Here is a 14,300-nt window from a genome sequence, read left to right as displayed (position 1 = left end):
TAAGCTTGTTTCCTCTTCTCCCCCATGTTGCCAGTTACAATCCACCCCAGGACAACAGTAATTAAAAAACCCCATCTGCATTACAAACACCACTGTATTTTAGCGAGTTTCAGAACAGCAGCCGTGTTAGTCTGTATCCGTAAAAAGAAAAGGAGTACCTGTGGCACCTTAGAGACTAACAAATTTATTAGAGCATAAGCTTTCGTGAGCTACAGCTCACTTCATCGGATGAGCTGTAGCTCACCAAAGCTTATGCTCTAATCAATTTGTTAGTCTCTAAAGTGCCACAAGTACTTGTATTTTAGCACTGGCCTTAAATGCAGACATGGCCATATGTATTACAAGTCGGTTTAGCTTGCCTCCCAGAACAAAGCCATGTTAGAATCAAGCTTTAACTCTGGTTTGATCCTGTTTAAATGCTCAACTAATCCTCCAACCTCTTGGAATCAGTTCCACAGACTAAGACGGAGGCATGTTGGCAGGGCATTAGCACTGCTGTAAATTCTTCTGGAGATAGAGGCCAAAATCTGAGTGACTCATTGACAGTAAATTCACTTAAAAATCAAAGGCAGGACAAAAGTAGGGCTTTAAGAGGAATTACACATGGACCAGATGCAGGCGAGTTCTGTGCAGCCTTCCTACACAGCTTTGCTTACAAGTTTCCATCCTCTGTCCTGATCTGTAACACTGATGGCTACTCTAGTTTGGGCCTCTGAGTAGGTAATTTGGTTAAATGTGCTTTATGATATACAAGATGACACTCATTTAGCAGCAAGAATCAACTGTCAAATTCATTTTCAGTTTCTACTTCATTTTATGGTCAGTTCTTAAAATAAAAGCAACGCTTTAATGTACTAAACCGCTTATACCACTAGGCAAAACCCAGCAAAGTACCAGGGAGGGGGTTAATATGTTCACAAGTGTGAAAACTCTGACATACTAAAATGTGCTCAGTCCTATTACATGCCTCCCTCTCCCCCAATCCACCTTTCACCCTTGTCTTGGGGAGGATATTCCTCCTTCCTCTGTAGTTTAATCAGACCAGCATTCCCTCTGGCTAACCACATGAATTTTGCTAGATGAATAAGCTATTTCAGCTGTTGGACTGGCAGTTCTGCTCCTGAACAATCTTCAGCTGTTAAGCTCTCCTTTCTTCTTGCTCATTCGCAGGGTAAAAAAAAAAAACATATCATGCCAGACAAAAGGGTGAGAAATACAGCAGAAGTGTGCCCCCTTTTTGGTATACTTTTCAATGGCTCTCACCCTCAAAATTTTTTTTAGATCCTTCCCCTTAATCCTTCATGATGGCAACTAGATTGTATTAATGTGAGACATGTTATGAACAGATACTGAAAAAAATAAGACAACCGTGAGGGAGTTTATCCATATGAATGCACACATGCAGACTGCCATTTAAAAATACTCATTAAACCCTCTACACTGCGACAAGTATGCATGACACAAATACATCTGATATAAATAGTGTACCACTAGTTTATGTAGCTCCTTTTAAATCGGAGGTGCACAGAACTTAAAATAGGAAATACCCAGAGTATGCATATGGAGAGTTGGCGTTACAACTTGCCATCCCCTCCCAGTTTGCCACAAATCAGCCAAACATCTAAATATTTGCAGTCAGCCCAAGAGGCATGTCAAAGCTTCTATTTTTAATGGTATAATACACATGCATCCAAATTCAGATTATGTATTTGATTTTTAGATTATGATTTGATATTTCAGATTTTGATTATTGATATTTTAGATTTGATATTTCAGATTATGAATTAGATAATAGGACAGCAGAAACTACCTGAAATAAGGACTGGCAACAGCTCCTTCACAGTGTTCATGGAGTTCACCAACATCACTCTGTGTTCCTGATGAGTCAATTCCTGCTGTCTTTCATCAATCATTTTAGCCATCTTTGTCATTCCTAAGTCATACAACGAAGTTCAAGTGATAAAACTGTTCATATTGAGTTTCCCCAGATTTATTAACATTTTACAAAGAAGGTGTAGGCTCAGTTATTTTTTAGCTTTCCAGACAAGAACGCAAAAAATGTAATGAGTTATGACACCACTGAAGAAGCTTTGTATCACCTACTTTTCATTAAACCATATTTCAGTAGTTTCAGGGAAGCCACAGATCCAGTTTCTAGTTGTTAATTCAAGCTAGAATATAGGTCTCATATTTTTGACGTTCATTTATCAAGAAGTTTAAGAAAAGAACTATAAAAATATAAAAGTAATAAATAGCCTACTTCAGGGAAATTAGTCAGCTTAGCAATGTATGACAAGGTAGTTTAGAACTCTTTTTCCTCCTTTAGCTTTGATCAGTTCTCACCTAAATAATGGGGTGGTTGACAAGAATAGGAAAATAGAACTGACACAGGTTTAGGTTTGTTGGCTTCAAAGACTTTCAACATGAGTGTATTAATTTACACTGTCCTAGAAAAACTAAATAAGAATATTTTAATTCTCTAAAAAAAATTGTATCGGTGATGAAAGGAAGAGAATCAAAGCAAGTGTTACTTTGGATTTCTGAAGTAAATGCACTTTCAAGACTTACATGAGGAACATAATGACAGGTTTCAGAGTAGCAGCCGTGTTAGTCTGTATTCGCAAAAAGAAAAGGAGTACTTGTGGCACCTTAGCGACTAACAAATTTATTTGAGCATAAGCATAAGCTTTTGTGAGCTACAGCTTCATCCGATGAAGTGAGCTGTAGCTCACGAAAGCTTATGCTCAAATAAATTTGTTAGTCTCTAAGGTGCCACAAGTACTCCCTTTCTTTTTGCGAATACAGACTAACATGGCTGCTACTCTGAAACCTGAGAGGTGGAGTAGTAGCATTATGCCTAAGACTATATAAAACTTACTATCAATATTATGTTTTAAGTGTTTAGTGACTATTTGAGCCAAACAAATGTTCTTCCTAAATCAAAATCCAGCCCAAGTGAAGCCAAAAAGGAAGAAGCACAACTTAGACATGTAAAATATTTGGAGGGCTAGGAGAAATTTTGAAGATAAAGAGCCTGAGATACAAAATAAGTAGGCTTGGCAGGGTTCGATTTCAATGGATAGATACCAGCAAATGTTGATTTCAGCTGACTCACTGAAATAGATGAAAAAAATATCCACTAGTAACAGCTTGTGAGAGTGCAGCCTACTCTCCTAACTTTGCACCTGCAGGGATTGGGTGTCACCAGCCCTATGCAAGTGCAGGAAGCCCTCTGTGGCCTTGCTGTCACTGGGGATATGACAGCTGAGCTCTAGAAGGCTCCCTGCACAATCGGTGACACCTGATCTCTGCAGGTGCAAGGTTCTGGGAAGGCTGCTGTGCTGGCAGGGGGAGCAGAGTCCTCTGGCCAGGATGGTAAGGAGGAAGAGCTTCCTGACCACAAGGGAGGCCACCCCACTATAGAATGGCTCCATCCCTAGGCAAGAATTGTTCAGCAGTAGGGTGGTCTCCCTCATGGCTGGGGGCTCATCTTCCCCCTTGCAGCCCTTTGCTCTGCGGGGCCAGAACCAAAACCTCCCCTGCACCTTGCACCCAGGTGTGTTGGTCCCCCGGGCTGAGCAGGGAGCCCCCTGCAGCACCATTATCAATGCTATTAATCGTCAAAATTGCACACGCACAAAAAATCAATTCTGCCATGCCTAAAAATAAGCAACAATCATACCAGAAGGAGAAACCTGTGAGATAACTGGTGGGTCTACATGATTGCATTGGAGCAAAGGAGAATGTCACTGATCCACTCTTTCCTGGTAATGAAGACAAGGCACGGTCAGCGACTGAGGTATCAAAGGCCTCATCTAAACTTGCAGTGGTGGCATGTAGTGTATGTGTAGTTACACACCGCAGTGAAAAGCGGGTAGTATTCACACTGCAGCATGTAGCTATTCACAGCAGTGAAAGGCTCTGGCAGGGGGAGATAGCAGGGAAAGGCTCTAGGACACTACACTGCCAAAAACAGCAGGAAAAATGCAATCTCAGTAAAATCACCTATACCAGAGACAATGCTTGAAGTGTGCTGGGTCGCAGTTCAGGAAATAAAATTTCCAAAAAGCAAGATCGGTCACTGAGGGATACACATTTTTAGTGCTACCTGGGGAAAACACCCTCTAATTGGCTGCTCTTCCTCAGAAGATGGGCAAGCAAGGAAACAGCCAATTAGGGCAAAAGCAGGTAGAGCTCTCTTCCCTTAGGAACCAACATCATTCTCATTGGGAATGAAAGGATAGAAGGTCGCGGGGGGGGGGGCGAACACGACGACGACACAGCAGCTCAGAATGGCTCCACTCCCTATTCCCATCCTGCAAGCAACAGCAAGGCTCCTCTACTCCTCCCACCCCCCCCTGCAACTGGGCACAAAGGTCCTCACTGTAGCCCCCTCACCCCACAGGCCTGGGAGAGAGAAAGAACCCCACATGCTGCAGATATGAGGCTGGAGGAGTAGGATTGATTTGGGGCTGGGGGCAGAATTGATTTCTGGGCAGATATGGGGGTGACGACAGACACACACACACACTTTTTTGGAGACCACTTTAAACACTAACCATATGACTGGTAGATCGAAAATATTGCACCTAGCTATATGAAAGACAGCAGACACTATTGTGGGAATGACAGACCCATGAGATTTGTTTCAGTGGCAGTTGAACTGGCTGGAAAATGAGAGTTATAAAATACCGAGATAAACAGCACTGGGACAAACCAGCATGATTCCTGCAAAGCAAAATCATGGCTCTCCAATCCACTCTAAATTTCAGCCTATCAACAAAGTAGACAACACAAGAGCTATATTTAGTTTGAGAACTCTCTCACAACAGGCCATAAAATAATCTTAGTTATGAGGAGCAAGAGTTAAGGATTGTCATTGATGAGAAACTGTTTAAGAGACAGACAGAAGGAATAGTCAATTTTCAGCATGCCAAAAAAGATTAACTGTGAAAGGGTACTGCCCCATCAATGACCTGGGCTAGGACTGGAGTTTAATATGTGCTAATGTTAACATATTAATATTCTGGAGTAGGGGATCAATGACAACGTGGAAAGTTATGAAGGTAACATTTATGTTGATACCGCAACTAGAGAAGACTGAAGAACTTCAGAGGAACCTAACAACACTAGATAAAATACATAATACCATAGCAGATGAAATTCAGGGTTGAAAAATGCAAAGTTTCTAAACACTGATAGGCATAATTTGAACTACTCATACACATTATTGGGTTCAAAATTAATTGTAACCACTCAGGAAACCAAGCTGAGCTTACTGTGCACAGCTCAATGAAAATATCTGCTTAATAAGTCATTGCAGTCAAAACAAAAATGTTAGGATGTATAAAAAAACAACAACTTGCTCTGATATAGCGCTTTTCATCAGTAAATCTCAAATTGCTTTACCAAGGAGGTAAATATTATCCTCATTTTGTAAATCAATGGTGTATCCTCACCTGAAATAGAGTTCAGTTCTGGTAACTTTAGCTCAAAAATAAATAATTTTATATATCTCAGAAGTCAAGGAAGTCCAGAGAAAACCAGTGGAAACAATTAGAGCTATAGAATGACTTTCATATGAAGAAACCGGCAAGAATATGACTGTTGATTTAGAGATGATGACTAAGTGGATACAAAAAAGAAGTATGTAAAATAATGAATGGTTCTTAATTTTTTTAAGCACAACAAGGGGATGCCAAATATACTGCCTTCAATTTCATTATTTCTCATAGGATTTTTTTTTAACCACAATGCATAATCAACTTGTGGAACTTATTACTACAAGGTAACACTGAGGCCAGGAGTTTAGGAGGATGAAAAAGATTACCCGTTGTGGCAAGGCGCCGCCTCCATCTTGCCGGGCTTAGTACTTCCCCCTTTGACGGTGGCAGGACCTGGAGTAAATCAACCCCACTCTAGACAGTGTTTGTCTTCCCACTCTGAGTTTATTTATCAGTATTTTCAAGGTAGGCCTCGGGGCAGGCTCAAGGAGTACTCCTCCACCAAACAAAAGAAACCAATTCATAAACACAAAACAAGGGGATGCACCTTTCCCTGCTCCTTTGCTGGATGGTGGGGGGAGGGTGTCAGTCCTTCCCCTAAAGAGGCATTCAGTTTTGGTTGTTTCCCCTGTAGGGAGGAGAGCTGCCTCTCACTCTAGAAAAGCCTATCTTCCTGCCACGGCTAGCCCTGCAGCAGCTTGTCTCTTTTCCCTTTCTCTCACCAGAGGAGGGTTTTTGTGTCCCTAACTGACCTGAGGTAACCCCCTCTCAGCCTGTAGGAAAAAGCGCGCATCACTCTAGGGCTAACATACCTGCCCTTCCACCACTCTCTTGCAACCGTCCAGCCTGACTTTGTCACACCGTATATAACGGGACAAACATGCTTCATGCCACAGGACAACTTCTAACAGGTGTTACTTAAAATTCCCCTGTGGGCCAGTTATTTCAGGATATGGTTTCTTGGTTCTCTCTCTGAAGCAGCTGACAATGGCCAATGTCAGAGACAAGGTACTAGACGAGATGGCTCATTTGTCTGATATTGTATGGTAATTCTTATTTACATGGACATACTTATTTTTATTCAAATCAAAGTTTAATATCTAATACTTTTCTGCATCACAACTAACACCTCTGCCAGTCACACAGGCTTTATCAGACTCTTGGGCAAAGGCATCAATACATGTAACAGAAAGACCTCATCAGTAAGGTAACAGGTCATAAAAAGGCTGCAATCTAGCTGGCAAGTAAAGAAGGGACGGTGAGTAATGAGGGGAAAAGGGGTAGGGCCCAAGCTGGCCTTTTATAACATTATTTTCTGCATTCTCACTAACTTGAAGATGTCAAACTCATACTGTGGTTTAAATGTATACCATCCCAAGAGATGCCTTCAAGACATAAACCATCTAATCAGAACACAGTGTTTATTTCCACAAATGGGATTCAGCTCTGTGTTAGTGAGTGCACAGCTTCCACAACTGTATTTTATGATGTACAGCAAAAGTACAACAGCAAATGCCAACTTTTAGCACATTACTCCATCAAAGTAAAAGACTTTATAGTGCATACCATTAACCTCTCTTATGGATATTCTAACATGGGTAAACCAACACTGGTCAATTAAATCATGGTGCACAATTTTCTAATTAGAACTACTATACATACTGAAAAGAATATCTGTCAAGCAGAAAGAGGTAAAAAATGGTTTGCCTCTAGTAGTTTTCAAAGCCCCAGCTTTAGCTCTCTCCAAGATCTTGCCTCTGAACTACTTGAGAAATAAAGCTGCATGCAAGAACATAGTCACAGAGGACTGGAAAGGTCTAACCTGGACCCAGATTCTTTGTGTATGTCACCAAGTCCTCCATAGTCTCTACCACCTCTGCTACAGTTAGGTATTCCAAAATTCCTTTGCAGACACGGATGATTTTACGGACCTAGGGAAAAAAAACATTCCAGCATTTATAAGACCAAGCTATAATACAATAAATTAGAAATGCTTGTTTATTACTGAAACAGAACAGGTACAGCATTTGGTAGCATAATTTATAGAAAAGTATGTGGTTTGGAATGCTGAATAAGCTGCTCACCATTTGATTACTCAAGAAAGCCTCATTAGCCAAAATCAAAGTATCTGTACTTAGAAATGAAAATCCTGCTTCTAACAATTTCCAACTGTATGATGACAAAGAATATCAGAGAAGTAGTAGTAAAATGGTGAAGAAGTGTATTTAACTATTATGGCACTAGAGAAAATGCTGTCAGTTTGAAGACAGCATAGTTTCCGGTTTATTATTGCTATTCAACTGGTAAAAAAAGAAATCACCTAAGCCAACCTATATCAGAGTAGCATATTCCAAAGTCTACCCTATGGAAGGCTATCCATTAGGCAGTTTTCCACATGCAGAACACAATATACAATAACCTTTTTTGAAGGGCAGATCCAATTTCTTACATCTTCCAAAAAACAATGCACATTTGAAGAGAGGTACTTATTCTCCTTTTACTTCCCTATGGATTTTGTACACTTTGGTTTAATACTCTGTTAATCCATATTAGGTTTTTAACTACTTTTAAAAAGATTCACACCAATATTGCCTCTTGAATTCTTCTACCACATACTTCAGAGCATGGCAAAACAGACAGATCCCATGGCACCATGAAATCTTATTTTAGAGGATGTAACTTTGAAAGTACTGCTTGTGGTGGATTCAAATCAAACTCCAAGTGTTGATAAGTTTGAAATTATGCTTCTAGAAATTGTCCTCAAAAACAGGAGTTCATTACTACTGCTAAAAATAAGGTAGATAAGCAAACATTAGAACAAGGCTCTTTTGAAAGATATGAATATGAGTGGTTGGGAACATGCTAAATTTGTGAAAATCAAATCCAGAGTCAAATATATGTGTCTTGTTGAACTTGGGTATGTCACAGCTGACGTTGAGAGCTTTTTAAAAAGTTTAACTTAAAAAAAACAGAGTTCTCTTCTTGAATTGGATCTATAGGTGGAATAGGTGAACATGCCCATAACTCTTTTTGGTACTGATTATAATCACCTGCAAGAATATCTGTGATCACTAGTGCCACAAAGTAATTCCAAGCATTAGCCTCACCTCAGGATGCCATGATGAGAATAGTTTCAGTAATCAGCAATTTAACAGTGAAGCAGCAATACTGGTACTAGAGTGCTCACATACCATGGGAAGGAAAGCATATGGAGACTTTGCAGGTTGAAAGGTATGACATAGGTAAACATTGTAAGCAGCATCAATTTTTCCTCAACCAAATGGGATATGTTTATCTTAACTTCATTCCCTCTTAAAGGCATGACACTAGTTGCTAGAAAACAGGAGATAACATATTCCTAAGAAGGGGAAACATGGTCACAAAAGTGAAGCAACCCAATTGGTTCCATTACTAACACCAGACACACAAACATACACAAGATGAAGTAGAAGCCTCAATCTCACATTTCCTTCTATCTATGGGTTTACACAAGGTCCTGAGTGCCCCCCCTTTTTTTGGGGGGGGAGGGGATTTAAGAAATACACAAAAATCTATAAGTAACAAGACAGCATGAAAAGGCTTTTCTTGGCAGGAAGATAAATTGAAAGCATTCTTTGTGCCTATCCAAACAGAGTCTTTGTCACGGATAATGAATTTTGGGAAGCGCTGTAAAATTAGCAAATGTAAATTAAGTGGGTATTTGAGATAACATGATACTGATGTTATTGGTACTAGGACACCTACCTCAGCCTCATCAAACGTCAGAAGCAAGTCTGATGTACCAGAGAGGATGCCTCTTGATCCATCAATGAGATAATCACGAGCAGGTACTGAATAAGGATCTGCTTGCAGCATCTGGGCTGCCTGGACAAGTTTAGTGCAGGCATTCTCCACTCTGTGTGCAACAATAAGATACAGCCATTAATACTTATTCTGAATACTCTGCCAGGAGGTGAACAGCTGTATAAACTTGTAGGGGGTTACCATCAAAACACAGCCAGCAAACTGTTCATCCATCCCAACAAACACACATTCATGGTTTAAATGTGCAAATATAAATATTTACGCATCACTGATTAAATCAGCCATTGTCTTTAGAGCTAGATATATAACAACACTGAGGTAACAGATTAGAGACACTGACATGAGTCACAAAATACCCTTTTAATTCCAACAAGCCAGGAGGTTAGGCAGAGGAGAGCTTTTCCAACAGGATCACAAAGTCAAAGTAATCACTGTGCAACATCCTGGCATTTGCATTATGTTCTATTAATGTCAACAGGCAAATGCATCAATAGGCAATTAGTCACAGCTGTAAGTTAAGATAACAAAAGGACATTTTGTGAAAAGTATTGAGGCGCCTCAGATCCTCATTTGTTAATGAAGAAGCTTTCCAGCTCTTTAAAATATATTACTACTTGTGCACATCAATATCATGTGAATAGGCATACGGTTTGAATCTCCTATCTTGTTAGCAAATACAAGATCTCTCAACTTCTGATACCAAGTCTAAGAGAGAAGGTCCCAAATGCAGAATGTCTGAGTGTTATTGTAACTCTTAACACAGTTGATATGAGCTTTAAAATTAATATTAAACTAATTCTATCCAGCTATTTGAAATGCATCACTAAAGAAAACTATTTTGAGTTAAGGAGTTAACCCTGTTTCAGTTATCAATTTCTATTTCACTTTTCACAAATGCTGTATTCTTTGAACAAGTCAATCAGAAGCTTTCTGGTAGCAGAGCAAAAGCTTGCTTTCCAGCCAGACTCTAAAGCTTTAACACAGAAGTTCAAACTAACCAACCGTTAACTTGGCCTCTCATATCTGGATAGTATCCTGGCACATACATTAGCAAGCAAGCATCTGGTCTGTCACCATTTTGTTGCAGGGCAAAGCTATCAGTGGAGTATTTTCCCAAGTTTAACTCATTGATCAAACAGTATTCATCTCTTCTATGTTCACATTTCCCTGAGCATTCATGCAAACAGAAGCATTTGAAGTGGTGCTTCTTAGTGTCAATTCAGGCATTTGTATAGGTGTGCATATATTTTCAACAAGTGCTCACCCAACTACCTTTTGTATATTTAATTCCACCAAGGAAATATTTGACAAAACCAAAAAGAAATCAATTGTAAAATTTGCTTAACAGCTTAAAAAACGAGCTTCCACCTTCCTCCTTCTCCACAATAATTGTGCTTTTAGCTATCACAGCTGGGCACCAACGCCAAACAGCACAACTCTGAATACTCATCACTCAACACAAGTTAGGAATTTATATTAGATTTGCAGAAGTGGGGAGAAGTTAACACACACATCCTGAAGTTGGGGCATGGGGAGAGAAGGAAACAGAAAACATTACACATTAGGTGCAATGGCATAGACAATGAGGGGCTGAAGGAGTAGAATTAACAATTTTAAACTGTCCCCTCCCTACAAAGTACCACAATTCTCCACTTCAACTGTACTCAGATATGTGCCTACAGTTGAGTAAGTAAGATTCAGTAGAGTTGTCTGTGGTTAACTAGGTGCAGCAAGGAAAGCAATTGAAAAGCAATAATGTATTTATAAGACAAGGAACATTAAGAGACTGTTAAAGAGGAAACTTTACATGGTTACATACTCAATGGTAACATGACAGAAATAAGGCTAGTACCAAAGTTTGTTTACAACACAAAATCATTTAAGTGTACTGACAAAGAACTCTAAGATGTCCTGTCTTTTTTCTGCATCCGCATAGGGAGGAAGAAAGCTTCTTGTGGTTGCATATGCAGAGGTGCCCAGGCAGCGTGCACTGTGAGAGTAGTGAGTGGGAGCCAGCCACACAACTTCCCCACAGATCCCTTCTCCCTGCCTCCTGGGGTTAGCGGGGGCAGGGATCCTAGGGGTGGTGCTGAGGATGCACTTCACTGCTCCACAGCTGGCAGCAGCCCGGCTGGGGGATGTGTGTGCTTTTCCTCTAAAACCTACATTTTATGGCAAACTTCAAAAACAGACAAAAATAAATAGAAAACCAGCTAAACAAAATCCCTCTCACTGAACATCCCATTCCGGGTTGACAGCCCTGGACACTGATGTCCTAATTATCCACAGAACAGGTGCGCATGGGCCTTTCCTGCCAATGTGACTCAACCTAGAGGTGGAGAACCCAGTGCTCAGATTAGATTTCAGTTCCGTATAAAGCCGATTCACATTGCTGTCATTCTATTGAGACAGCTACCAAAGGAGCTAAGTATGCAATTTATGTACTCATGTGTTCCTCATGGGCACCTGAGCCCCATCAATAGCACCATCACAGTTAGGAAACAGGGTGGACAGTATCGTTTTCCCACCTTGCAACACATTCTTAAGGCTAGAGTGTCAATGGAGTGAGGGTGATGGGGGGAGAATGCTCGACACCCTTGGGTCTGTGCACTGCAGTGTGGACACCAGAGCCCTAGGTTTGAGCACAGGTCAGAAAATCCTTAACCTAGGGTTAAAATGCAGTGTAGATGCTCATGCCCAGGGTTCCCTGATACAGGTCAATTGACTCGAGTCCCACTAGCCCTAGATGAACATTGCTCTGTAGACATATCCTCACATGCCTAATGGACACTGTTGGCCAAAAGAGTACAAACTGGAGTACATGAGGTACACATGCACCAATGGTGGAATACACTTGGACAAGTACTTGAAGATCACAGATCCCTTCTGTGTTTGAAGCTCACAAAAGGAAGGGTGAGGACATCAAGATTACAAGACTTATCCTCCCCAGCTACCGACTTTTGGGAGCCTATAAAAAGCATCAAACAGAGTACTGTTAAAGTGACGCATTCTAGCTTTTTGGGTAATCATTGCCGGCCTAGTAACAGATACAAATTAAGATGCAGGACCTTCCTGGAGATATGACACTGATTATGTTGCTCATGGATTTCCCTCCATTTTCTGGCTTCCTCCCACAAGATAGTTAAGTACAGCGCAGGACATAAGATCAGTGTAAGGAGAATCTAAGTGTCATCCATCAATTCAATCTTAAGCTATCCTTGAATAAAGTTCAGTCAAACATGAAACTCTTACTACACCAGTTCTGAGATAAACCAAGATTTACTATGCTAAGAAACTGGATCATGATACCTAACTTCCTTCATGATGACCAGAGTTCCTCCTAATAAGCATTTAGAGACACAGTGCTGAGAGCAGTGAAATCATTGAAAATTGACTAATCCATCCTATATTCCTGAACCCACTAAGAAATAAAACATAATACTTAAAAGTTGTGTCAGAACAATACAAGATTTTCAGCCAGCGGTTCCCCTGAGTAGACTTAAATGGGCCAGCAGACAGACCTTATCACAAGATGTAGTCTACAATGAAACATCTGGTCAGCTCATTAGGGGTAATAGTCACAATTGCATAAGAAAATCCATTAAGACTAACAAGAGTCAGAAAACAGGAATGATCTGGTCTCTGCTGTGTAAAATGTAATTGTAGCTTTCAGTCCAACATTCTTCACTAAAGTTAGTTTCCCACTGCTGAAAGGAGTTAAACTGTGTCATATTTTTTCTTTTCAGCCACACTAAGAAAGGCATTAAACAGGTCACCTATCCACCCAAATCAAAATAATAGGCTCAAAACTGCTGGATTTGCACTGCGGAATTTCATGGTCATTTGTATAAAAGTTCCAATGCAGGTAGGACTGTATTTCCCATTTTTGAACAATTGATATAAAAGTAAAAACTCTTTAAATCTTCATGTCAGCATGTGAATGGAATTTCTTAGCTGCAATGTAGTTTTAATTTAAAAAACATTGAGAAGATTTAGAGGTGGATTTGTGTTTTAATTGTACAAAGCCCAGTTTAGTGAAATGTTCCAAGTCCTCTCAAAATACTGCAACTTCGGATTCTGTGCCTCTCCCTGCAGGAATGGGGTTTTGTAAAAGAACAAAATAATTTATTGCCCAATTAAAAAAAATTAGTATGAGTTGAAAGACATTCAAAAAACACAATCACAGCACTCAACTGCTTTTTCCTCCAATGGGATCTATATAGAGTATGTTAAAAAAATTGAACAAAAATTAACGGCTAGATTTGGATTCAACCAGAGAACACAAAGCTTTTAAGCTACAAAATCATTCAGATGTTATTGGCTAAAGACAACTCTCTCATATCTTATGCTCTTATTTTGTAAAAAGTCAAATAGAGGATCCATAATTATCTAGACAAGATTAATTACTACGCCAACACAAATTTCAGGTAGGTAGATTGTGGGTAGGTGTAAAGGACAAAAAATGTTTAGAAACTCATTCTTTTTTATGCTCAATGCTATAGAAATAGTTAAGTAATGAACTAATTACAACTTATGATTCAATTTATTTTCTCCCACCCAGTAAAATTATTGGGGGACTTGAGGGAAGACTGTAGGCTAAGATTTTATCAACACCAATCCAGGGGGAGGAGTGGATTTATTTTTTACATCTAGTGTTTAGATTTCTTATTCTTTTCTCAAAGATTTTGAGAGCAGTTTCCCCTCAACCTATATTAATGTCAGTTTATACATTCTGTAAAGCAAAAATACTAATCTAACACTTCTCTGCTAACATCAAGGCTATTTTTCAGGGTTTGGGGGCGGGGGAGCTTTGTTCATTTTAACATACAGAATGCATGCTAATGACAATAATTTGAAATGGAAATGCCACCAGACAGAAAATGGTAGCTCTAGAAATCTGACTGCCAGACTTGTCAACTCACCTCTGCTGTAACATCAGACAGCAACACCACATTTATAGGGCAGATTAATTATATATAAATATACTTTGAT

At 39.8% G+C, this 14,300-nt stretch overlaps 1 protein-coding gene across 2 annotated transcripts in view; it reads right to left on the bottom strand.

Moving 5' to 3' along the window:
- The window catches only part of VCL (vinculin), a 105,777-nt gene that overhangs the window by 41,374 nt on the left and 50,103 nt on the right, over nt 1-14,300 (bottom strand). For both annotated transcript variants that reach the window (XM_073353147.2, XM_073353149.2), the window contains exons 3-5: nt 9,249-9,399; nt 7,327-7,435; nt 1,811-1,933 (exon numbers count right to left, since the gene is read on the bottom strand). In XM_073353147.2, coding sequence (XP_073209248.1) covers nt 1,811-1,933; nt 7,327-7,435; nt 9,249-9,399 — 383 coding nt within the window. The remainder of the gene's footprint in view (nt 1-1,810; nt 1,934-7,326; nt 7,436-9,248; nt 9,400-14,300) is intronic.

This window comes from Lepidochelys kempii, chromosome 7 (genome assembly GCF_965140285.1).
Source record: "Lepidochelys kempii isolate rLepKem1 chromosome 7, rLepKem1.hap1, whole genome shotgun sequence".
Taxonomy (NCBI): Eukaryota; Metazoa; Chordata; order Testudines; family Cheloniidae; genus Lepidochelys; species Lepidochelys kempii.
This window is presented reverse-complemented; position numbering and strand designations above follow the sequence as displayed.